At 32.3% G+C, this 27,765-nt stretch overlaps 1 protein-coding gene across 1 annotated transcript; it reads left to right on the top strand.

Moving 5' to 3' along the window:
* The first annotated feature begins 5,949 nt into the window (after positions 1-5,949).
* Positions 5,950-20,828, top strand: LOC134691147 (uncharacterized). Its single transcript, XM_063551432.1, has 9 exons — positions 5,950-6,052; positions 7,384-7,522; positions 8,034-8,189; positions 9,176-9,392; positions 10,748-10,946; positions 11,441-11,516; positions 16,156-17,098; positions 17,949-18,028; positions 20,050-20,828. Exons 1-9 carry the CDS (start codon positions 6,008-6,010, stop codon positions 20,262-20,264), a joined length of 2,070 nt encoding a protein of 689 aa, XP_063407502.1. The 5' UTR covers positions 5,950-6,007; the 3' UTR covers positions 20,265-20,828.
* Positions 20,829-27,765: the final 6,937 nt, after the last annotated feature.

Raw genomic sequence — 27,765 nt, 5'->3', positions numbered from 1 at the left:
TCATGTTGACTTATTTGTAAATCCTACTTTGCTAAACATTATTGCTGTTTACAGTTTATCTCTATCTATAATAATATTCAAGATAATAACCAAAAACTGCAAAATTTCCACAAAATTACCAATTCAGGGGCAGCAACCCAACAATGGGTTGACCGATTCATCTGAAAATTTCAGGGCAGATAGATCTTGACCTGATAAACATTTTTACCCATGTCAGATTTCCTCTAAATGCTTTGGTTTTTGAGTTATAAGCCAACAACTGCATTTTACCCCTATGTTCTATTTTTAGCCGTGGCGGCCATCTTGGTTGGTTGACCGGGTCACGCCACACATTTTTTAAACTAGATACCCCAATGATGATTGTGGCCAAGTCTGGATTAATTTGGCCCAGTAGTTTCAGAGGAGAAGATTTTTGTAAAAGATATATAAAATTTAAGAAAAATGGTTAAAAATTGACTATAAAGGGCAATAACTCCTAAACGGGTCAACTGACCATTTTAGTCATATTGACTTATTTGTAGATCTTACTTTGCTGAACATTATTGCTGTTTACAGTTTATCTCTATCTATAATAATATTCAAGATAATAACCAAAAACTGCAAAATTTCCACAAAATTACCAATTCAGGGGCAGCAACCCAACAATGGGTTGACCGATTCATCTGAAAATTTCAGGGCAGATAGATCTTGACCTGATAAACATTTTTACCCCATGTCAGATTTCCTCTAAATGCTTTGGTTTTTGAGTTATAAGCCAAAAACTGCATTTTACCCCTATGTTCTATTTTTAGCCGTGGCGGCCATCTTGGTTGATTGACCGGGTCACGCCACACATTTTTTAAACTAGATACCCCAATGATGATTGTGGCCAAGTTTGGTTCAATTTGGCCCAGTAGTTTCAGAGGAGAAGATTTTTGTAAAAGTTAACGACGACGGACGACGGACGACGGACGCCGGACGCAAAGTGATGGGAAAAGCTCACTTGGCCCTTCGGGCCAGGTGAGCTAAAAACAGTTCAGTTCCACTTGATATGGTCCTATCAGGTACAGTTTAAACCATTTATTTTCAGGTATCTATGGAAATATCTTGTCCATGTCAATCAATACGGTTCACTTAAACTATTTTCTGTTGGGAAGTTCTCAAACCTCTTTTCCAACTTATAAATTTTGTTTATTTAAAATTGGCAAATTCCGGAGGATTAATGAAAAAAGTGCACTTCAAAATAGTCTTTATTTTTCAAAAACATATTTTCAGTGAAATTTATTTATCTAGGCCTAAGGAAATGCTTTGTCTTAAAACTTTTCCAAATGCACATCTTCACCTGTACTTAAGGTAAATTTTGAGATGAAAATGCAGCCATTTTAGCCAAAGGGTCCACATGAACCTTACCTTGCATATATGCTTGAGATGTTATAGCGTCCACATCATTCTGACAAACAACAACAAAAAAGATATATAATTGCATGTGTTCGAAAAAAGATAAATATAATTGCTTGTGTTCGAAAAAAGATAAATATAATTGCATGTGTTCGAAAAAAGATAAATATAATTGCATGTGTTCGAAAAAAGATAAATATAATTGCTTGTGTTCGAAAAAAGATATATATAATTGCATGTGTTCGAAAAAAGATAAATATAATTGCATGTGTTCGAAAAAAGATATATATAATTGCATGTGAAAAGATAAATATAATTGCTTGTGTTCGAAAAAAGATAAATATAATTGCATGTGTTCGAAAAAAGATAAATATAATTGCATGTGTTCGAAAAAAGATAAATGTAATTACATGTGTTCGCAGCAGGTAAACTCGAATGTAATAAGGCTAAGCATATGACGATTACGCCAAGTTATTTCCGAAGTAATATGGGGTGTAGGTCCGTTTTTTTTCCATATACTTATATTTTATATAGTCCTATGTAAACTAAATGGATAAATCGCAGAAAAGTCAAGGTTCTCATTTTGTTCGATTAAAGTCTAAATGTACGTCGTCGCCTACACGCAGCAGCGCAGATGATGATGATACGTAGACCCGCAGACATGTATGACCGGACGAGAAGCACTCTAATTAGTTGGACTATCATCTTTCTGACTTTAATTACTATATCTTTCAATTGTCATTCTTAGCTCAAATATTCCCACACAATTATCTTTGGTTTAAAATGTATGTTTCTACTAATCCGATAATGGACTTCGAATCTACGTGTCAAAGACAGTTTTAGCAGATTATCTGAACAATGGACAATAATTGCTTAATCCCTTATTACATGTATTTCTTTGTCATTCTGTTTTATATACTTCTTAGAAATAATTTATATTCAGTTTTGGATAGGTTCTTAAACCGTAAACACCGGACTCAATATTGTGCCATCGTTTATATTCTTGTTGGATCGTTTATTAAATTGTTAAACTTTATGCCGACTTGAATCTTCATTTTAATACCCAGCAAATAGTCTGGCTATACATGTGTCATCTGAAATTGAGCAAAGCCGAGCGATAGATTCCAAAGGTGACGTAGTAATATTACCAACAACTAAACCACCCTCAGGCGCTTGTTTCTATCCATGGGAAGGTCGACTATCAATACCCATGGATAGATCAAATTTAAATGTGCACCATACCCAAAATAATAAAATCTAAAACCCAGATGATTTATCTACTTTATGATTATTAAAATATTAGAAAAATGTTGTTCTGTCACTCGTTGAATATTTTTCTTTATTTGAAATCTTCGGTAAGTTATTCTATAAGCATCTTAAATGTATTTCAAGTTGTATTCATCTAGGTCCATTCATACTTAATTTTTCCTAGATGCACATTTGTGTCTGTACTTAGAGTGATATTTGTGGTGTAAATACGGCTCTATTTGCCAATAGGTCAAAGTGAGCATAAGGGTATTAGTAAATAGGGGTGAACTCATGATTCAATACCAATGTGAATTAATGTCAACCAAGCACAACCTCAAGAACATAAATGAGACAGACTCCTTTGAAGGACTAGTGGTCCAATACTCTTTCTCATATAAATAAACGACCTACCAGATTATCTTAAACACATCCAAATAAGACTCTTTGCAGACGACAGCATACATATACATGTATAATCTATCGGTCTATAACCTGCCAAAATGATTGCATGAAGCTTCAAGAAGACATAAAATCAGCTATAAAATGGGAGAAAGACTGGCTCATGTCTTTCCACCTGGACAAATGTAATATCCTGAGAGTCTCAATAAAGAAAAAAAACCAAATACACTTCTATCACAATATGCATGGTCATATCCTAGATCAAGTTCAATCTGAAAAAAATCTAGGCACTACACTTTCTTCAGACCTCTTGATCAAATGAAACAAATACATTCAACAATCAGCAGCTAAAGCAAACCGATCATTATCATTCATCAGAAGAAATCTAAAAAATAAATAAAAAAAAAAGAGCGTACCAAACAATAGTTCGACCAAAACTAGAATATTGATGTACATTTTTTGATCCACATACCTAAAAATATATATATATATATATTGGAACAAGTACAAAGAAGAGCTGCACGATATACCTGCAACAGATCAGTATCACAATGCCAGCAGTGTATCTGAAATGTTAGAAAATCTAAAATGGCAAACCTTACAAGAACGCAGACTAAAAACCAGACTCCAAATGTTCCACATAGTCAACAATAATATTGCAATACTATCGCAAGATATACTCATAAAAAGCCAGTCTAAAACAAGATCTATCCATCAACAAACATACAGACAACTTCAATGTAATAAAGACAGCTTTAAATTTTCTTTCTTCAACCAGACAATCAAAGATTGGAACAAATTACCACCCGACATCTCAAACGTAACCTCTACAGACAGCTGTGAGGATTCACTTACTCATGTTACTCATAAGCAGTCGGAAACCAGGTTGAAATAGAACAAAAGAATCGAAGCTCTTTGTTAGAGAAGGCGATAAATGTTTACTGTATTGTTTACTAAAGTGACAAAATTTTCAAAAGTTTATAATATATAGAAACAAAATGTTTACTGTATTGTTTACTAAAGTGACAAAATTTTCAAAAGTTTATAATAGAAACAAAAAAAAATGCAATTTTCTTCTCAATTACGAGGTGTTTTATTTTAAAAAAAAACACCATTTGCATAAGTTTTCAATTTATCTAGTACATAGTTAAGCAGAACAATTAGATATAAAGTCGACGATATGGGTATCCTTCAAGTTGGATGAAGAAAATGCATAACCTCCGATTTTTATGAAAAAATTACCACGGACGGAAAACATATCAATCTATTAGTTCAGTAATTTTCGTGTCTGCCCTTCCATTATGTGTCTGAAGAAAAAAATCCAAAAAAATGGGTAACAACTGTATCGAAAAGAGAAAATCGAGTGCACCTTTTTATGTTAGGGCGTGTTTGAGTTGAGTATTTTGTCTTGATATCGTACAAAGTAAGAATATTTCATACATCGTCTCGCTTCAGATTGTATCATTTTTATATATTATAGCTATACAGGTTGACTTAATAACACAGAAAATTCCACCTAACAACCGATCAGACAATAGTTTTAAGTTGAATCAATGCAGACACGATTATTAAATGATGCTCATTAGCTAGTTGATACATTTAAAAAAAATACAACTGACATATAAGGATCGTAATGGTGCAATGTGTATAAATTTATCGGTTTCCAAGAGCAAAATTGGTAGCGCGTCATCCCTACAATAGCTTCCATTTCTACGATTGTGAAAATTAACTGGCGTAATGGGGAGATAATTTTGACGTGGTAGAATCCTTACTGTAAGGTGCTCCTTAAAACATATCACCTACACTAAATGTGCTCATTGTTTTTATGCCCCACTTATGCCCCACCTACGATAATAGAGGGGCATTATGTTTTCTGGTCTATGCCTCCGTCCGTCCGTTCGTCTGTCCGTTGTTTGTCAGTGCGTCCGTTCGCCCCACTTCAGGTTAAAGTTTTTGGTCAAGGTAGTTTTTGATGAAGCTGAGGTCTAATCAACTTGAGACTTAGTACACTTGTTGCTTATGATATGATCCTTCTAATTTAAGAGCCAAATTATACTTTTAATTCCAATTTCAAGGTCCACTGAACATAGAAAATGGAAGTGGGAGTTTCAGGTTGAAGTTTTTGGTCAAGGTAGTTTTTGATGAAGTTGAAGACCAAACAACTTGAAACTTAGTACACATGTTCCCTATATATGGTATGATCTTTATAATTTAATGCCCAATTAGATTGTAAAAATGTAGAATGTAAAAATTAAAACTTAAAAAAATTGTAAATTTCATAAATAAATAAAAGAAAAAAATTAAATTTACTTAAAACGACCTCATTCAGTAATCCTAAAAAAATGATGGTATTCCAAAACTAAAGAAGAAGACTGTAATTAACTACATTAAATTTGTACTGTATGATACAATGCCTGTAACTTGTTTTAACTTTTATATTGAATTTGTCACAAACTCATTTAGCACTGTAACAATCAGATTGACTATCATAACAATCAGATTCACGGCCGGGCCATCATCACACGAACAGTCAGATTGACACCTGCAGTGTAAGGCAGCAACCATTTGATTTTATGGGGGGGAGGGGATAATGTGTTTTTAAAAGACCTTTTTATCGCCTTCGGTGAAAAACAATCTATTATTTGGGCGACAAAGTCGAAAACATTTTTCTTTTAATCGTAGCATAGTGGCAGCTGAGGGTGAAACAAACATTTTTTTCTCCAAAAACTGCAAACAAAAAATTCTATAGCCCCCCCCCCCCCCCCCCCCCCCCCCCCGAAAATCAAATGGTTGCTGCCTAACAACCACACTTGTAAGGATAAGATAATATGGACACTTGTAACACATAATGTAGACAAATCCGGGAAATGTAAGACAAAACCGGGACTCGTTCCCATGTTTTATACTTTTACTGGTTTCATTTTACCGAAGGAACCAGTTTACGAATTTCCCGCGGAAACATAAACGTAAACAAATCCAAACAATGCCACAAGTTAAAAGCAAATTTATTGTATCATTCACGTCACAGGTGAGAAACTTATTACACGCATATTATCATTACTCCTTCATACGAGATGTTCCGCACGATTTGGCAATTGCAAATGTAACGGAAACCATTTATTTCCGTTGAAAAGTGCAGATGAAACATATCGCCACAGCCACAGGCACTTGTTTCTATCCATTGGAAGACCCACTATCAACATATATTTCGATAGTAAGTCTTTCAATGGATAGACACAAGTGCCTGTGATATCGTCGTTTCATATGTTTTCGGGTACATGTACTTTAGTCAAATCGGCAGCCGCACTCGGTCAATTCGGCACCCATAGAAAAAGTCAAATCGGAACTTGGTTAAATAGGCATCTAGTCAAATCGGCACATATTCATTTCATGTAGGATTTGATTTAGATTTGGTAGTGATAGGGTTAACCGTTTGATTTTATAATTTTTGCATTGCTCTTCAAATCCAAGGAAAATGGTACCAACCCAAGGTTAAAAACACAGGCACTTGTTTCTGTCAATGTTGGGTTTACTATCCATACCAGTACAAAAAAATATTTGTACGGGTATGGATAGTAAACCCAACATTGACAGAAACAAGTGCCTGTGGTTAAAATTATCAAAACATACCGCCCAGTGACACGTTACACATATATAACAAACTCGGCCAACAACTTAATGCGCTTCATAAAATGACCACTCAAACTTACTCATGTTACTTAGAACTGATAGGTGATATGATACAATTGCTGAATTAGAAAGGATTTAAAGACATATATGTACAGTGGAGTCCCTGGTGATGTCGTAAATTCGCTGATTTCATCATATTACCACAGTAACACAAATAAAATAGTTCTTATTATTGTTTGAGCCTTCCGGATAGAAAAGAATAAATTGATAAGTTCAAGAGTAAGTTAATAACTGAAATCCCGTGATTTACCATATTTGGCCTATTTCCATTAAAATAAAAACTACATCATCAGATAAAATTTGTTTTATTTAAGTCAAATGTGTATCAGATTGAAATAAATTTTGCTCTGCATCCTTGGCAGTGTGTTTGGGGGGATATTGAAAAATGTCAGGACACAAATTCATACTGCTAAAAAATCCAGTTTGCTGTCGCTCTGACAGCCTCTTGTTACTTTTAAAAGTGTTTTGATATATTAAATCTTGTAGATAGGGCCAGGGTTTTTGAATTTGTTGGTTCATGGACCCTTCAATGGTACAAATCAAGGTTCATAATTATCAATGTCATATTAAATTTCTCCTGATACATTTATGTGTGTAATATTGTCAATTGGATGCAAAACACCAAGCCATGACATTATCATCACACTCAAATTTTATTTATTTTTATAGGATGAACACTATAAGGCTGCCAATCTAATCACCTCTGATGGTTTCAAGAAGTGGTTATCCCATCCAAAGGAGAGATCAGGAGAGATTTCAGTAACTCTGCAACTAGAAAGAGAATGCTCCATATCCTATATAGATATTGGTTTGTTTTATATATTAAACAATTAATTTGTATACAGTTATAACTGTCCCATTCAAACACTTAGTTGATTGAATATTTAGATTTGATTAGACTTGTTTTGCACGTTTTGTTTTCAAATATTATATTTATACATAATATTTTATATTTTTTGAGGGATCATTATAAAACCATTAAAATTAATCATGTTTGTTTATTTTACTATCGCATGATTTTATTTATTAAAATAATAGGATCATACAAGTCTGTTTTTTTCAATTTTCTTTCTTTTTTTAAACTGGCATTTCCTGGAGTCTTCTGAAAGTGCTCAATACAAATGTAAAAAAAAGATAAGTAAGGTCAGATGACTATCCCCACAAACATTACATTTTTTTAAATTTTGGTTTATTAAAGATTTCATATGCATGCATTCATTTCAGACAAGGTGTCCAATCCATCTAGCTGTAGTGTACACATATATTAGTCCGAACTTTTCAGATCCAGATTACTGCATCTTTATTCATCTACATTTTAGGTACTCACTGGTGTGCAAATATAGAAATTCAGGTTGGAAGATCAGACTGGCCACAGGGTGTAGACTATGAAACACTGGCTCCAACCTGTATAATGATGACACCTATAGATTGTAATCTAGCACGGAATTGTACCAGCACTAGAATGTTTTCATCAAGTAAGAATGCAACTGTTCCCTTGTATTTAGACAAACTCTAAAATTGAGCTGTTTTCAATATACAGTTCATACTATTGACCATTATTGATGGTTACTTTTCACAGTGAACATGGTGAACATGGTGAATATTTATGATTCTGACATTTTGAAATATCCCTGTATTTTCCTTTTATAATATATGACAGGTCAGGCTGCAACACCTTGATTAAATTGAGAAAGGAAATGGTGAATGTGTCAAAGCGACAACAACCCGACGACAGAGCAGACAACAGCCGAAGGCCACCAATGAGTCTTCAATGTAGCGAGAATTCCAGTACCCGTAGGTGACCTTCAGCTGGCCCCTTAAAAAATATGTATACTAGTACATTGAGCATTGTTAGATTTGTCTTGAGTAAACCATACCTCTAAAAAATATCGATTACATAGAATATCGCACAATCGCTCAACTTCTAAATGTTTATTAAAAAAGTTTACTTACTCTCTAACTCTTAAAAATAACAATACACATAATAGAAAAGCACAGCAGGTAAATTGATAATGTACACCTCATCTATGTTTTGTTAATTGTATTAAATGCTTGAAACTATGTACCGGTATCTGCTGTTGATATAAAAAAGTAAGATGTGGTGGGATTACTCTCCACAAGAAACCAAATGATGTATAAATGTAAAACTTAAGGTCAGCGTATGGCCTTCAACAATGAGCCAAGCCAGTACTGCATAATCAGCTATGACAGGTCCAGAAATGACAAATGTAAAACAATTCAAACGAGAAAACTAACAGTGAAATTTTGTTTTTACACCAAGAAATTTTACCATGACTCAAATGTGTTACATGGGCTTGAATATCAAAATTATGTTGAAAACAAATTAATTTTGTTTTAAAATTATATGTTACTGAAGTGTTCCTGGTAAAAAAAAAACATTGTTCAGTTCTGGCATTGCCTTTTTTTCATAATAATTGTCATATATTTTTGTCGTCTGCAGAGGATTTTAAAGACCATGTTGCATCAAAGACTTGGGACAGAATAAGAATCATTTGTCGACAACCATTGAAGAAGGATGTACAATTTGGGTTGTCTTTCCTTTGTATTAAAACAATGGACACTATCACACCTAGTAAAGATCAGTCTTCAGTTTCCACCAACCAACAGAAGACAATACGATCCATTCAAAAACATTTCTTTGGAAAGACAAAATCAAGGTAAGCTAGGAAAAAATCTCTTTAATTGACAAATTATTTTACTCTATCAATAACATGTTTGAAATATCTCAAAAAAGTCATTTGGATGCAAATAGAAAAATAAAAAGGGGAATGCAATTCATTTGTTATGATTTTATCGTAATGAAGATTATATGAGCATATGGTTTATCTGAATTTTGCAACGGTTTTTACGAATACGAAACTAATATCTTTTGTTCAATTCAACTTTTTTCAACTAAGACATAGTAGGGGAGACAACTCAGAAATTTTATACTGGAATATCATACCCGTAGCCCTTGAAAACTAATAAGCACTGTTAAAGTAGATGTTCTGTTCGAATTGTGAATGTTAAAGTTGAGTTTGTGAGTCAAACGAACCCCCCTTTGGAAATTCCTGGCTACGGGCCTGAATATACAGAAATTTATGTTTATGTTTATGAATTTTAAGGTTGTGAAGCAAGGAAAACTTTTCTGCAAGTGAAATATAAGAGCTGTTCTCTGCTCTGCTAATTTTGGCTAAAATTACAGACTTTGGAATTTGATAAACTGTAGAAAATCACAGTTAAACGCACTTTTTTTCTAAACGCCTTCAGATATTGGGCTTATTTTCAGTATGTGAGTTAACCATGATGAGATACAGATCAAGTTTAAGTTTAGTTCTGCTCTGCTGATTTTGGCAGAAATTACGGCTTTTGGACTTTGATAAATTGTTGAAAATCACAGTTATATATACAGAATTTTTTTCTAAACGCCTTTATATATTGAGCTGATTTGTGAGACTGCCATCATGTTTATTTCCACATGTGTTGTTGAAATTTCAAATTTTTCAACTTTTTCAGACAAGGCCATTCGTGTTGTTTCCACACATCTAGTATGTCTAGTTCATGTTCATGTTTGTACAATGCATACAAAACTTGACAGTTTAGCCTCACATGAAGCTTGAAATAAAGCTCTATAACCCATACTTTTGATGATATTAATTTTGGAAAAAGTATGATCTAAACTTCATATTAGCAAAGTATAAAAGCAAAAATCATCATTTAAGGTTTATGTATGTTAAAAATATTCTTGAAATGGATACCATATGCATTAGCCTTAGTTTTAAGATCAATTTACTACAACTAAAAACAAAAAAGATATCTATAACAGCATGGTATGTACTGACAGTGAAATGACAAGATATAGATAAAATGATAGTTTAAAAAGCACAGATTAAGCAGTATATCTGAATTTCTGATAAAACCTATTTTGTTTCCTTATAATTTTTTTTTTTACGTTTATTTTTTTAAAACATGTGCAGTTCAAGCAGCCCATTAGTATTTTGTAATAGTCAATATTGTTTTTTTTTTTTTTTAGTGAGACCCCCACAAATGAAGTGAAAACAAAATTACTGAAAATGGCTGGCTCATCTGAAAATGGTACAGAGATGGAAGGTGCCATGTCACGTACAGCCAAACTAGTGTTAGCAGCTTCAGCAGGAAGTAAACCAAGGGAAGCTACTCCAAATAAGACACCTTTCTACTCTGATACATTAGCACAGAAATATGGACCAGAGGTAAATGTTCTTTTCTTTTAAATTGACTTAAGTAAAAATGAGTTAAAAGATGTGGTATGATTACAAATGAAACTACTAACCATTATTATAGATGTGTCTCTAAATCAGCAAGTTTGCCATAATGTGTGTTCCTTTCAAAGTTAATTGGCAGCTTGCATATATATTGTATTATATCAAGTTTGAAACAGACATTTAATGTTTGTGTCATTTTGGTCTTTTGTGGATAGCTGTCTCATTGGCAAGCATACCACATCTTCTTTTTTATATTGATTCACATGTTGTCATATATCCATAGACAAAACAACCCAGGATTATTTACCAGCGAAAAGAATATTCAAGTTAAAAGATATTCTTATGAAATTCTTCTTTTCTTTTATAACTTGAAACAGTATTTTTTTAAAGTTTGAATGGTATTTTCTGAAATTTTGAGATTAAGCTTATGCATTTTTTATAATACAATCAGACACATTTACACATTAGTTTTATATTTACAGTTCAGCGAGGAAGTAGAGAACTTTTTGAAAGGTTTGCAAATAAAAGAAGAAGAACTTGACAAAGTTACAATTGCTGGTATGTACAATATAACTTTCCCTTCTTAAGGTGGCTTGGATTATTATTATTATTATTTACAGTGCTTATATAAAGCTTATCTAAATAAACATTTACTCTAAGCGCTTTACAATGCATAAAAAACAATGAAACAAGTACATATAAACAAATTTAAAATTCAAATAAAAATAGAAACCGTAAAAAAAAAATATACGACTAAATATATGAAAATTAAAACTTATTCATCAAAAATGATTTAAAATATATAAGCTAATTTTGAAAAAAAAAGTATTAAAAGCAAATCAACAGGAGTGCTTCAGTTTAAAAAAAAAATGACTAATAGCTTTATGTCTAAAATAAAAAGAGTAAAGGAAATAAAAAGGAAAAAGTAGGTATGAGAAATATCTTAAAAAATAAATAAATTAAAAAGTGTAAAGGTAATAAAAATGCAATAAAAAGTTAATATGATACATAAAAATATAAACTGAGATCGAATAAAAGTCTAAAAGTCTAAAATGTCTTCCTCCATCTTGGATTTTGAATAGCAGATAACCATTGGCCTAGATCTTAAATGAAATGTGTAAATTTTGAGTGTAAAAAACTTTTAATGTTAATATAAAAAAACGTATTTGTGTTTGATTCATTTATTTTGAACTTTTCCAAATAAGGGAGGATCATTCAGAAAAGTAATTTTATTATAGAAAATGCGAATTTATCTATTCTGATATGTGGCAAGAAAACATGATCAGTGACCCAATTTTTTCTTTTTCTTATCTGAAAGCATGTTATAAGAGTTATTTTCTCATATTTATCATGCAATTCTATGAGTTTTCTTTGTATTACACAAAATTAGATTTCCCTGCATAATCAATACAAAAACTGAAAATTTTGCATAACATGTAGCAAGTAAAAAAATCCAGTGATTCATACTTTTTATTTTATTTTTGAAAAAAGCATAATAATAACTTTATTTTGACAAATTATAAAAAAAATCTGTGGATTTTTTTAATTAAGCCACCATATAGCCTCCTTCTGGGTACAAAATTTCAGTGAAAATTGAACATTAGTTTTATCATTATAAATTTTATTTATTACACTATTAGTTATTACTTTCTGATATATATGGTACAAAAATCACACAAACAAATCGATTCGGTTTGGCCCCACATGACTTTTAAAATGTTTACTAGTTTATCATTGAAAAATGATCTCCCTTTGGTGCAAAAACACAATTTTTTTGCATTAAAATTGAAATATCTATTTTATATCATCGGTGACCTATATTTTTTATTATTGTTTTCAAATAAGCTGTACATCAACTAAATAATTGTAAAATTTAACCGTTTTTTGTAAAAAAAATTATTTCGATATTTCCTCTATTTCTTCTTTTAGTTCAACAGAAAAAAAGGACATTATCAAAAATGTATGCTTCTTTCGGAGGCAGATTGTGAGCTTAAATGAACGGTGACCCCATTTTTTCGCTCACCTGGCCCGAAGGGCCAAGTGAGCTTATGCCATCACTTGGCGTCCGTCGTCGTCTGTCGTCGTAAACTATTTCAAGAATCTTCTTCTCTGAAACTACTGGGCCAAATACTTCCAAACTTTAACTGAATGTTCCTTAGGGTATCTAGTTTATAAATTGTATCCGAAGTTTTGATCTATCAACAAACTTGGCCGCCATTGCTAAAAATAGAACATGGGGATCAAATGCAGTTTTTGGCTTATAACTCAAAAATCAAAGCATTTAGAGCAAATCTGACAAGGGGTAATATTGTTTTTCAGGTCAAGATCTATCTGCCCTGAAATTTTCAGATGAATCAGACAATCCGTTGTTGGGTTGCTGCCCCTGAATTGGTAATTTTAAGGAAGTTTTGCTGTTTTTGGTTATTATCTTGAATATTATTATAGATAGAGATAAACTGTAAACACCAATAATGTTCAGCAAAGTAAGATTTACAAATAAGTCAACGTGACCGAAATGGTCAGTTGACCCCTTTAGGAGTTATTGCCCTTTATAGTCAATTTTTAACCATTTTTCGTAAATCTTAGTGATCTTTTACAAAAATCTTCTCCTCTGAAACTACTGGGCCAAATACTTCCAAACTTTAACTGAATGTTCCTTAGGGTATCTAGTTTATAAATTGTATCCGAAGTTTTGATCTATCAACAAACATGGCCGCCATTGCTAAAAATAGAACATGGGGGTCAAATGCAGTTTTTGGCTTATAACTCAAAAACCAAAGCATTTAGAGCAAATCTGACAAGGTTATTATTGTTTATCAGGTCAAGATCTATCTGCCCTGAAATTTTCAGATGAATCAGACAACCCGTTGTTGGGTTTCTGCCCCTGAATTGGTAATTTTAAGGACATTTTGCTGTTTTTGGTTATTATCTTGAATATTATTATAGATAGAGATAAACTGTAAACAGCAATAATGTTCAGCAAAGTAAGATCTACAAATAAGTCAATTTAACCAAAATTGTCAATTGACCCCTTAAGGAGTTATTGCCCTTTATAGTCAATGTTTAACCATTTTTCGTAAATCTTAGTGATCTTTTTCAAAAATCTTCTCCTCTGAAACTACTGGGCCAAATACTTCCAAACTCAAACATGGCCGCCATTGCTAAAAATAGAACATGGGGGTCATTTGCAGTTTTTGGCTTATAACTCAAAAACCAAAGCATTTAGAGCAAATCTGACAAGGGGTAATATTGTTTTTCAGGTCAAGATCTATCTGCCCTGAAATTTTCAGATGAATCAGACAACCCGTTGTTGGGTTTCTGCCCCTGAATTGGTAATTTTAAGGAAATTTTGCTGTTTTTGGTTATAAGCTCACCTGTCCCGAAGGGACAAGTGATCTTATACCATCACTTGGCGTCCGTCGTCTGTCGTCCGTCGTCGTCTGTCGTCGTCTGTCGTCGTAAACTATTTCAAGAATCTTCTCCTCTGAAACTACTTGGCCAAATACTTCCAACTTTAACTGAATGTTCCTTAGGGTATCTAGTTTATAAATTGTATCCGAAGTTTTGATCTATCAACAAACATGGCCGCCATTGCTAAAAATAGAACATAGGGGTCAAATGCAGTTTTTGGCTTATAACTCAAAAACCAAAGCATTTAGAGCAAATCTGACAAGTGGTAATATTGTTTATCAAGTCAAGATCTATCTGCCCTGAAATTTTCAGATGAATCAGACAACCCGTTGTTGGGTTGCTGCCCCTGAATTGGTAATTTTAAGGACATTTTGCTGTTTTTGGTTATTATCTTGAATATTATTATAGATAGAGATAAACTGTAAACAGCAATAATGTTCAGCAAAGTAAGATCTACAAATAAGTCAATTTGACCAAAATTGTCAATTGACCCCTTAAGGAGTTATTGCCCTTTAAAGACTTTTTTCACAATTTGTTCATCATGTTGACTTACTTTAAAAAATCTTCTCCTTTGAAACTGCTGTATCAATTTCAGTCCAACTTAGGCTAAATGAGTTTCAGAGTATCTAGTATGAATTTTATATTTTATTTCCTTGTATGTCAAGAAACATAGCTCCTATGGCTAAAATAGAACATAGGAGAAAATGATTTTTTATTGCTTTTGAAGAAAATAGAACGATTCAAAGAACATTTAAATAAATTGAAAAGCCAAAATAATCATTGATGAGAGATTTAACCAAAAGAATTAAGGTGAACGATTCAGGCTCTTGAGAGCCTCTTGTTTGATTTCATTTTTCAATTAAGTACATGATAAAGTGCATTGATAAAAGAAATACAGCGAAATCCTATATTAAAAAAAAAATTTGAGTTATACCCTTAAGAAGAGAATTCTTTAAAAGGTTAGATATATATATAACCAGTTGACAAAGTTACAATTACTGGTTTGTACAATTTAACTATCCATCCTTTCTTAAGAAGATTTCACTGTAAGTTTATATATATATATATATAGTCTAGGGCATTACTTAAACAATTAACTTTTAAAATTACCTATAGGGGTAATTCAGTAAAAAATCTCCCATTGACTTTAATGCTAATCTATGTGTGGGAATAAATTTATACCTGATTTACCTTTAGAAATTAAAAACTTTCATATATCATTCATGAAAGTACAAATGTAGCCCTATCTTTTGGAACAATAAAAACATAGGGTCATGTGGCATTTTGGGGCATTCACATGGCCTTGTTTACAAACAATGCAGATTTGCACTGAATTCCTATACTGACCCCCATAACTTTTCAACCCTGTAGGGAAAAAAATTAGTACAGTCAGCATTTATTTTTTAATATTTTTCAACTCTTATTTTGATCCAACTACCAAAAAATATTTATTACAAACATTATCTACCAATCAGAAGAGCACATGACTTCACTTTTAGACAGAAAGCTCTCCCCTAAATGGGCGGTCCCTGATGACGTATATTTATTTACTGAATTTACCCCTATACATGTACAAGTAATGTTGAAAACAAGGTTATTTTGGATATTACTTCATATATAATAAACTTTTCTTAATATTTTTTCTAGGTGTCTATTTATGTAGATTTGACAAGTTTGATAAAAAAAAGTATTACTGTGAGTAAAAATATCCTTCTCAAATTGGTTTGACTGTAACTGAAAATTTACAGAGACCAATAAATGATATACTATTGATATTTTTTTTCAGATTTAAGACATAAATTGGAAAGGAAGAAAAAGAGAAAACTTGACAAAGATGAAAGAAAAACTTTTGCTGAAATGGCTCGAAATTATATCTGTACACTTTTTGGTGAAAGTGATGATGAGAAAAAAGAGAATTCTGGGAAATCAAGGGAGGGAATTGAAAATATAAAAAAAGATAACATTGAAAATAACTCTTTACAAAAGAAAATTGTGTATTCTAAAACAGAGAAATGTAAAAAGACTGAACAAAGTTGTAATGGCAAAGAATGGAAATCAGGGATTAAGGACAGAATTAACTCCCCTGAAAGACTAAATACTAGTGAAGATGGGGCAGAAAAATATGGAAACTTTCATCTTAAAAATGACTTTGCATCTCCTAAATCAACACCAGCAGATGAACAGAAGAAGTCTGATATTACAAATCAACTGAAACAAATAAGACAAAATGCTCATAAAAATTACACAGCAAATGTAGATAAAATACAATCACCCGAAAACTCTGCCTCCACAGTAACTAATAATTTTAGTCATGAAGAAAATTTGTCAGAATCAGGTTCAAACAACAAGTATGATAATTTTGCCAAAAAAATGGCATTAGACAATGAAATGTATAAAAATATGTCATATCTTGAAAGAAAGGCATTTGCATTTACAAATCCTTACAAGGCCAATAAAAACAGCAACAGCATGAGTTTTGGACCCAGTAAATCTGACAGTGGCTATGATGATGAGTCACCAGTGAAGAATTCCGTCTCATCTCCCAGTACTAATGATCAGTGGTTATCCAAAGTTAATCCTTCTAGAAACGATGTGATGATTTCACCTCCTACAAGAGGTAAAAGGAAGAGAGGTCCAAATGGAGCTATTGGAGGGAAGGCCTCCAAAGTTTCAAAGAACTCAGATGGGGAGATTGAATATCTATCAAAATCTGGGACTCCTAAAAGAGGGTAATTAAAAGATACTGTGAATTTACAAATTATTGCAATGTTTTTATTAATGCAAAAATGCGATAGTGGTTATAATGGCAATAGTTAAAACTTGCATTTTGAAATTTGTTATATGAACTAAACAGGATTTTTCTCAATATCGCAACAATTATAATTACATATTAGTCTAAAATGTCAAAATCACAATAATAAATACATGCAATAGTTTCTTAATTGACAATAGGTGATATTACTAAACGAATATTCATGTCAAACTGGTTGAAAGAGATTATTCCTCAATTTAGATAGATTTTGGTTCTGAGGTGAAAATATTTGTAATGAAAATTGGTATATGGTTTAAGGTGCATTTCCTTCTAACACAAACGATAAAAACAGGTAGGTGCACATGTTTTGATCATCTCTTTCAAACATACGTTTGCAAAGTTTACATAAACTTTGACAAACACTACATTTGTTTCTTACTTCAACCTGATTAAACAAAGTATTTGTTTCTACGTTTGTAAAAAGTCTGTTTACCAACAACATGTGCATGCATTATTAAAAGTTCAAATAGGGTCAGTAAAGACTTATTAAACTTTCTACTTTTGTAGCATTTAGAAAACAACAACAAACGCGACACAACGTTTACAAAATTTGGGTTAGAAAGAAATGCGGCCTAAACTACTAGAAAAGATGTATAGGTTATGTTTATGGGATATTTGTAGGTAAGCCTTCATATTAATGACTTTGAATACTAACTCCATCTTGATAAGTAAAGCAGCCATACTTTTATTTAAAAAAAAAGAATACATATATACAGTTCTAACTGTAAAACGATTATACATATACTGTGTATGTTTATTTATTGTAGAAGAGGCAGAGGACGTGGAAATACAGTGGCTGGCAAGGAAACCAGACCAACATCATTTGAACGATGTGAAAACTGTCAAGGTATGGTGAAAATCTAATAAAGAAAAAAGAAAAGTAGTTATTCCCCTTTGATGTAAGAAGTTTTGCCTAAATATACTACTGCAACAGTTTGTCATCACAACTCCTCTGAAACCACACAACAGAATTTGATGAAACTTTGTGGAAAAAAAATACATAAGATGAGTTGCATCAGATAAAATCCACCTTATGCAAATGAATACCAGTACATTTGTTCACTTAATTCGAGTTCAACAAATCTTTACGAAAAGTGTAACTTTTTTGAAAACTGTGTTGTTATAAGGGACAACATCAAAAGTTCAATGTAGGATAAAAAACTGAATTCACATAGTTTTTTTCACTGACCCCCCACACCCTCCTTCTTAACTTAATTTGGGAAAAATTGATTTATCTATATGGATATATGTAAAATCGATTTTAGATTAACAAAACTTGCAGCAATGTTGACCCCCCACCCCCAAACTATTTGTTTAAGTTTTTTATCCTACATAGATCTTTTGATGTCGTCCCTACGAACCCCATGTAACAGACCAAAATTGAACGTCTGTTTTGTATTTGAATGGTAAAAAATAATCCAAAGTCTTGTACATGTCCATGTATACGTGCACTTGCATTAAGTTGATTTCTATATGACTATATAGCTCATATGAAGATGAGCATAGCTACAACAATTTTTATCAGTTGACTTTGTAGGTGTTAAATGAGTCTAAAAACTTGGTAATTTGTTGAGGTTTTGTGTACTCTGTAACAATGTCAGGGCATGGTGTTTGTGAGCATGCTGACATAGGTTCTTTGATTTTGAAAGCACATGCTTATAATCTGTATCATTTGATCTCTCGTGGAGAGTTGACTCATTGGCAATCATACCACATCATTTTTTTTTTATAATACACTGCAGTTGGACATCAATACTATTTATAGGACTTTCCTCAGTTTGTGACATCCCACCTGCCCAAAAACAATCACAAGACCCACCCATCTCCCATGTTGTTCACCCTTTTATTTCAATACAATGTTTTATAGACAAGCCTCTATAAAAGGCCTGATATGAAAAATATGATACAATTCAATTGAGGGAACTAATGACCTAATTTATAAAGTTCCTTTCATGCAATGGAAATAAATGTAATATTTATGAGCCATTGTTTTGAATTATTTCAAGAAAGTAAACAGTTCAAGATTATTAAATCAGCTAAGTTCAGTCAGGTGATGAACTTTTACTGTGTGATTGTATGGAACACTAGAAGATTCTTTTTTGAAATATCAAACATGCAAGCACTTTTTGGAATATGTAAGATATTTAATTGGTAAGAAAATGCATAGAAATATAAAAACACAAATGAAATTCCTAATTTAAACAAAAAATATTCATTGATTAAATATTAAAAAGATAATTTGAAAAAATCAATGATCTTATTCATTTACTGTTATTTCAGATATTATAACAATTATTTAGATTTTTTAAGAATTAACAAAAATGTGAGACTTTAATAATCGTGATTTTAGGAAAAGCTTCATATAAAAATTTGTAATATATACAAGAATTCAAGTTCCCATTATTGCTATACTCAATTCAAGGAGTAGAATTATTCGCATTAATAAAAACCTCCCATTAGTTTTTGAGTTTTCTGTTATAATGGGTTGCTATGAAGAAATGCAAAGGTATGTGTTGGTAATACGTGAATTAAGTGAGAAAATGGGTGTCAAATTAACAAAATATGTGTAATCGATCTTTATAATGCCAAAGTATACAAGTGACACGTCACAAAGTCTTTACGTTACAATATAAGATCCCGCTTTGTGTTCATGCCATATTTACAACATTATGTGTAATCCATTGGTACAGCAATCATTCATTCAAATAGCAAACAAGACAACAGAAGGTTCTATATTCATGTCCTTCAACCAGGACAGAATATTTGAAGGTTCTCAGTTATGGAAATGAGAATACATTTTATACACTATCAGAGAAAAGTATTGTCATTGAAAATTGATTATGTGTATATTTGTGTTTTTTTTTCTAGAAACCTTCCCTCCAGGACAGATGAAAAACCATATAATGACTTGTACCAATGGCAGATCTGTATCTCCAGATGTCATAGAAGTGGGTGTGTCAGGCCCTGCAGCAGTCAACAGTTTAAGGTCCCCAGAATATGTAGAATGTCCTATTTGTAGTCAGTTTTACAGTTCAGATGTAGTACAGTTTCATGCCAGTATATGTGGAGATATAGGATATTAAAGATTAACATAGTGCTATTTCAAATATTTTTAAAACTGTTTTATTTGTATTTTTATAAAGCTTACTATGTTTCAATCATTGATATATACAGTTAAATAGTACATCCAGAGAAATTTAAAAGATATCATTTCTGGAGTGTGTAGACAGAATCACAGTGAGATATTATGATTGACAGATATGTTGGGTCCTAACTATCTGATTTATATGTAAATGAGTAATCAGTGTAATGGTTAATTTGATACTGTGAATTCATTATTATTCGTTGGATACCAATTTTCGTGGTTTTCGTGGGTACAGGTAAACCACGAATTCAAATGTTCCATGAATATCATATTTTCAATAGGCTTTGTATACAGAGGTTGGCAAAACCACGAAATCAAATATCCTCGACTATGCAAGTTTTTAGCAATCCACGAAAATTGATACCCACGAAAATAAATGAATCCACAGTAATGCATCTTGTTTTAAGTCCTGCCAAGAATTATTCATTATGAAAATTGTCATTTTTGACCAGTAAAACAGTTATTTATGACTATTTAAGTTACTATGTATTTACTTCCTATTTCCTTGAGTGAGTGAGGTTGCGGGTTCAGACCCCCATCTGGGTCATACCAAAGACTGTAAAATGGGTTATTCCTTTCTTATTTGCTAAGCATGTGGCATTTAGAAGTACAATTTAAGACTAGGCTGCTTAGATGTCTGAATAATGTGTGTTGGTCAAGCAATATGTTTTCCTGTGGACCGACCCATGTCAACTAGCAAGTTGAAAATCTAACTTAGCGTGTTAGTCTTGTACAAAGCATGGTTTATGTTCATATCTCACTTACATAATCCTGGTACTTTTGATAACTATTTACACCACTGGGTCGATGCCACTGCTGGTGGACGATTCGTCCCCGAGGGTATCACCACTCCAGTAGTCAGCACTTCGGTGTTGACATGAATATCAATTATATGGTCATTTTTGATAAATTTTCTGTTTACAAAACTTTGAATTTTTCGAAAAACTAAGGATTTTCTTACCCCAGGAGTAGATTACCTTAGCCGTATTTGGCACAACTTTTTGAAATTTTGGGTCCTCAATGCTCTTCAACTTCAACTGAGCGTCACTGATGAGTCTTATGTAGACGAAACGCGCGTCTGGCGTATAAAATTATAATCCTGGTACTATTTACATGAATTGTCATTGATATGGTTATATTTATAACTTCGTACTTTATTTGGCCTTTTTTTAACTTTTTTGATTCGAGCTTCATTGATGAGTCTTTTGTAGACGAAACGTGCATATACTAAATTTAGTCCTGGTATCTATGATGAGTTTATTTACATGTTATCATCATGAATATGCATTATCTTGGCCACTCGACATTAAACAGCCACCAACTATACAGTGTGCTTAATAACATACATTTGTGTTACAGCATGTACATGGAGGAACATATGAAAATTGTGAATTGATGCCATGTAAATTGGTGAAGTTATATATCCAATAAAAAGGGAGGTTATGAATGGTGTTGCATTAGAACATTAGTTTTCAATTTTAAAAATGTACTGTATACATCAGAAGTTTTGGTTGAATTTTCTTATCAAAAGCAGAAGAAAGGGGTGGGCAGTGGTCGAAAAGGGTGAATAAGAAATGGGGACGATTTTCTACTGAGAGTATGGGGATGGGAAATATGATTTTGGGAGCCAACATTACCCTTCTCTAGGATTTGAAGTAATAATAAAGTTATTGTTCATTAGTAATTTAATTTGTTATGTCCAGATCACTGTTGTATTAGCACATTCAGTTTAAACAAAACATTTGACTGCCAATTTAACTTCAATTCGATAAAAATGGACTAAAAATATTATTTCCTTACATAGGTATTAAAACCAAAATGACTCCAGAGAAATGTCCTATGTAAAATCACCTGCACTGCTGTGACCTGTTAACCTGAGCAATGGAAATGAATTCAATACTAAACAACTTTTGGAAGGGATTGATACAATTTAAGATAAACTTTAGAATTGCAAAATAATAGTTAAAGCATGTATGGATTTGGTTGTAATAGATAATATTGATAAGTTGTAAATTGTTTTATAAAAATAGAATCACAGTATTTAAAGGTCAAACAGAATGTTGAGTCATTCTTAGTAACTTTCTCTCACAATTTGAACTATGTTTTTAATTCAAAAGTTGAAAAAAAACTAGTCATGTTACTTTATTAAAGTGCATAATAAAATTGGTTATGATGTGCTGGATTTTTCACTGGACATTCAGTCAACAAAATTTACTTATATCGATACACATAGAAGTATTAAACTCTACAAAGGGAGGCGAAAGATATCAAAGAGATTTTCAAACTCATAAGTCGTAAATAAAGTGACAAAACAATGTCAAAAAAGAAAAAGACAGTATCAAACAACAGTATACACAGCACAATCTAGAAGACTTAAACTGAGCAACACAAATCCAACTAAAACTGAGCAACACAAATCCAACTAAAACTGAGCAACACAAATCCAACTAAAACTGAGCAACACAAACCACACTAAAGACCAGGAATGATCTCTGGTGCGTCTGAATGGTAAACAGATGCTGCTCCATGTGTGACATCCAATGGGTTAAACATTTAAAAAACTATTTTGGATATTTTATTGAATGATTTATTGGTCCATTTTACTAGGATATTGTCATATGGATCCCAGTGTCGTTTGTGAACACAGAACGTCAATCGATGTCCAATGGTGAACTTATGCAATGATTTATAATTCATGTTGAAAGCCGCATGAATTTTGGAGTTGCCGATTGATGTTTCATTTTCTGGAGTTGTATACTTTCATGCAATTTTATTTGTTAATCTGTGTGCTTGGTAACTATTTTTTTACCGTGTTATTAAAGTAAACTCTCGTACTGTCTAATTTGTGTATGCTTGGTTATTTTAAATTGAATAAACATCAGTTGTCTCATAGACAAATACTCAACATTACATAATAATTGATATATCCTCATGTACTTTCATATTGAAGTTTGCTTGGTTAATTCTCAGTTGAATTATACTTTGTTGTCTAATAGAAAATACTTCATTACTGTGTCATTGACATATACTCATTTACTGTCTCATTGACATATACTCTATTACTGTCGCATTGATGTATGCGCAGTTGTATCCTCATTAAATTATCCCAAAAATAGTCACATATTCTTTACAAGAGGACTGTTTCATTTACATATACTTTTACTACTCGGCTATTTTCTCATTAAATACCAACCAGTTGTCTTTTAAACTCCGTGACTGTGTATTTGACATATATTCCCTTACAGTGAAAGATGTTTCCTTAATGTCTCATTGATGTATGCTGGATTGTTTTCTTATTGAAGTATAGATAAAGATATGAGAGAAAAAAATCTGTTTCACAAGCTCTGTCATAGACACTACACATTACTGAGTCACCGACATGTGCCTCCTTACTGTGGTTTTGAATAATACTTGCTTATAGGCACATTGCCGTATGCACGGCTTATCATTTTAGTATACACAGTTGTCTCGTACACATATACATTTACTCAGTTTTTATTGTCTTGTCTGCTATGAAACTCTCAGAATGCGAGTCATAAGGATTACTATAGCCTTGTTTAACTATTTGCATAAAGCTTTATTCCAGTACAGGGTAAAAAGTAAAAACACAAAAATGCTGAATTCCGAGGAAAAATTCAAAACGAAAAGTCACTAATCAAATGGAAAAAATCAAATGATAAAACACATCAAACGAATGGACAACAACTGTCATATTCCTGACTTGGTAAAACACTTCAAATGTTTACAGATATCTTGTGTTACATGTTTCCGTCTGTCATATGTTCATTGTTCTTCTACTCATTCTCATGGTCCAGTTACTTAATATATATGTAGTTTTTGTCTATCCTATGACGGCGGCATTATATCAACTCTCAAAAGCTTAAAATATTTCAAAAGAAAGAAGACCTGTATCCTTGAAAAAAGAGTTCAGATTTTAAGTATTCTTAATTTCTTTTATTATGACTAATAGGATAATTATATTTGGTATGTGCGTACCTTGCAAGTATTACAGACTAGGGGAATATCTCTGGTAGCATGGATGGAGGCGATTATATTCGGACACCTAAAAACAGAAACATACTCCGACCATACATAGTGATACTGATATATAACACAAGTTCCTGTGCCCGTCAGATAGTTTTCTTTTAACCTCTACCTCATTTCATTGATCAGTGAACAAGGTTATATGTTCGTGATTTAGTCCATATCACAGATACTATAAGCAATATGTCTACTATATTTTGATGTATAAAGTGATTGTAAGGTGTTTATGTCCATCTGGAGGGTTTTATATGACCGTGACCGTATTTCATGGATCAGTGAACATTGTTATATATTTGTGTTTAAGGTCATATCTCAGATACATAAGCAATAGGTCTGCTATATTTGGTGTTTGGAATGATTGTAAGGTGTACATGTCCATTTGGAAGGAGTCATCTGATCTCGACCTCATTTATTTGGTTCAATGGTATGAGTTAAGTTGTTTGTGTTTTAGCCTTTTGTTCTAAAACTGTATCGGTGATAGTTCAACTACATTAGATATATGAACATATTTTTGATGTAATTGTCAGTGTGGCATGTTTAATTTGACCTTGCCCTCATTTTAACGGGTTCCTTGATCAATGCTAAATTTGTGTTATGTGTTTTTTCTAATACTATACGCAATATGTCAACTATATTTGGTTTATGGAATGTATATATGTCTGTCTGACAGTTATCATCTGACCATGACCTTATTGCCATGATTCATTAGATTATCTTAAGTCCTCCTGATTTAGTTTGTTTTTTTAAATACTATATGCAAAAGGTCAAATATATTTGAAGCATATGATGATTGTTAGATGTACAGGTCGGTCTGACAGGGTTGATATGACTTTGGTATCACTAGTTTAGTAGTCAACACTTCGGTGTTGACATGAATATCCATAATGTGGTCATTTTTATAAATTGTCTGTTTACAAAACTTGAAATTCTTTCGAAAAACTAAGGATTTTCTTATCCAAGGCATATATTACCTTAGCCGTATTTGGCACAACTTTTTTTGAATTTTGGATTCTTTATGCTCTTCAAATTCGTAACTGTTTGGCTTTTGAAATATTTTGATATGGACGTCACTGATGCGTTTTATGTAGACGAAACGTGTACTAAATTTCTATTCTGGTACCTTTGATAACTATTTACACCACTTGGTCGATGCCACTGCTGGTGGACGTTTTGTCCCCGAAGTTTTCACTAGCCCAGTTGTCAACATTTCGGTGTTGACATGAATATCAATAATGTGGTCATAGTGTAATTGACATATACTTCATCACTTTCATTGACATTCTCAATTATTGTGTCATGGCATATACATGTTGTTCCTTATTTTTTCAATGCCATATATTCGTTACTTTGTCCTTGACATATACGCCATACTGTGTCATTGACATGTAAACCAAACATAATTTCTTAATGTGTCACTGACACATCTTTACCTGTGTCATTGACACACTCCATAAAAGTAACATATACTTGATCTATAATACTGTGTCATTGACAATAAACTTCATTACTGTGCACATGTCATTGACATATAAGTAATTAATGCGTCGTTGGCATACACTCTATTGCTGTGGCATTGATATTCTCCTCAACAGTGTCATTGAGATATACTTCATTTATGTGTCATTCACATATGCTTCTCTTACTATGTCATTGACACATACTCCATAATATGGTACTTGTCATATATCCCATGACTGTGTTATTGTACTATATTCTTTTAGTGTATCATTGAAATATTCGCCGTTGGTATTCCTGTTTGAATTATTTCACACTTGTCTTTTTGGGGTCCCTTTACACATGTTATAGCTTGCTGTTCGTTGTAAGCCAAGGCTCCTTGTCAAAGGCCGTACTTTGACCTTTAATGGTTTATCAATGGCACTCATACCACATTTCTTATATCTATATATTAACTTTTCATTTACATATACGCTATTTCTGAGTCATTGACATACACCCCTTACTGTGCCATTGACATAAAGTCAGTTATTTCTATGGAATTGAGGTATTGTCTGTTGTTTTTCTCATTGAGTTATTCTCACACATGTCTCACAAAATTTGCCATCTATTGGTGTGTCTTTCATTGACACATACTTCATTAGTGCTGTACCTTTACTTAATACAAGGAACCTTAACCAAGTCAAGAATTTTATCGGAGGTTCTAATCCAAATCCTTTAAAATGTAATGGCAGATATTGTTTAGAGTTACTTTTGTACTATCTACACAGAATAACTGTAATTACTGAAAAGATATGACAAAATAGCAATGAAACCAATTCGCTAAAATACAGTTTGACATAGATAAAAAAATATTGCTCACATTTCTTTTGAGAAAACTATTTCATGAAAGCCATAGATTATTGAAAATTTACACATGGCCTGGGCCGTGTTATTCGAATTTTATCCTGAGCGTTAGCCAATAATCTGTGGCTTCCATGAATTATTTCGATTTTAATAGGACAAACCCGATCATTAAAAAAACTGAAGCGAGGGTGGGTAAAGCTGTGTGTGTGGCTGTTCTTTTTTTACTCCCTGTTAGTTAAAGCTCAAACATTCTAATAAATCCGTTGCTTGCATGGTTTATTTCGTGAACAACCGCTAACATAAAAATCTGTTTCATTCTCATAACTAACAAATTTCATTTTGATTTACATGTTTTTCTCGTAAGCTACCGTCAAATCCAAAGTTGACATCTCGTAACTAAGGAGCCGCCATGTTGACTTGCTGAAATCAGTAAATATGCGAATAATGCAATAGAATAGAACAAAACCTACCTTGATAATCAATTTCAATACAATAGTAAACAACATTTCAATGGTTCACGTAACAGAAAACTTTCAACTCTAGCGTTTTCATTTGTATGACGTCATGTTTTTTGTCGGAATTTTATTTTAATTTTATTTTGTTGGTTTCTCCGAGGTCTTGTGCATTAATTCTTTTTATTATGCATCCGAATAAAAATACTAGAAGAGGTTTTTTCTTTTTTTAATTGCAATTTTTAAAACAATGAAATCAGCAAAGGGTTTGCAAATAGGTTTCAATACATGTGAATTTACGTGGGAAGTATATTGTAACAGCCATTATTAAGTACACTACGGAGTCTGCACTAAGTATAGATATACCGAGAATTTTATCACAGTGTTGTTAACAAAGCGAAAGAAGCACGTCATATTAGAATATGCATTTTTATCTTTTATACCCTATAAGGTTACCGTATTAGAAGGTTTGAATTTTAAATTGGTCCTTTAAATACCTATTTGTTAAAAAAACAAACCTGGTTTTGAAATGCAAATAGATATCCATTGAAGATAACGCTAAGTCTCTATATTGTATGGTATGTCTAAATTTTATATCATACATCGATAAATAGAAAATTGGAACTATTAGTATATATATTT

Source organism: Mytilus trossulus, chromosome 11 (assembly GCF_036588685.1).
Source record: "Mytilus trossulus isolate FHL-02 chromosome 11, PNRI_Mtr1.1.1.hap1, whole genome shotgun sequence".
NCBI classification, from domain to species: domain Eukaryota; kingdom Metazoa; phylum Mollusca; class Bivalvia; order Mytilida; family Mytilidae; genus Mytilus; species Mytilus trossulus.
The sequence above is the reverse complement of the archived record's forward strand: the minus strand, read 5'-3'. Positions and strand labels throughout refer to the sequence as shown.

What these genes read in the sequence shown, in the direction of transcription:
- LOC134691147 (XM_063551432.1), top strand. Translation starts at nt 6,008, where the DNA reads ATGCCACAAGTTAAAAGCAAATTTATTGTATCATTCACGTCACAG. An exon ending in TTTGGAAAGACAAAATCAAG is followed by an intron (nt 9,393 to 10,747) that starts GTAAGCTAGGAA and finishes TTTTTTTTTTAG; the next exon opens with TGAGACCCCCACAAATGAAG. An exon ending in TGACAAAGTTACAATTGCTG is followed by an intron (nt 11,517 to 16,155) that starts GTATGTACAATA and finishes ATTTTTTTTCAG; the next exon opens with ATTTAAGACATAAATTGGAA.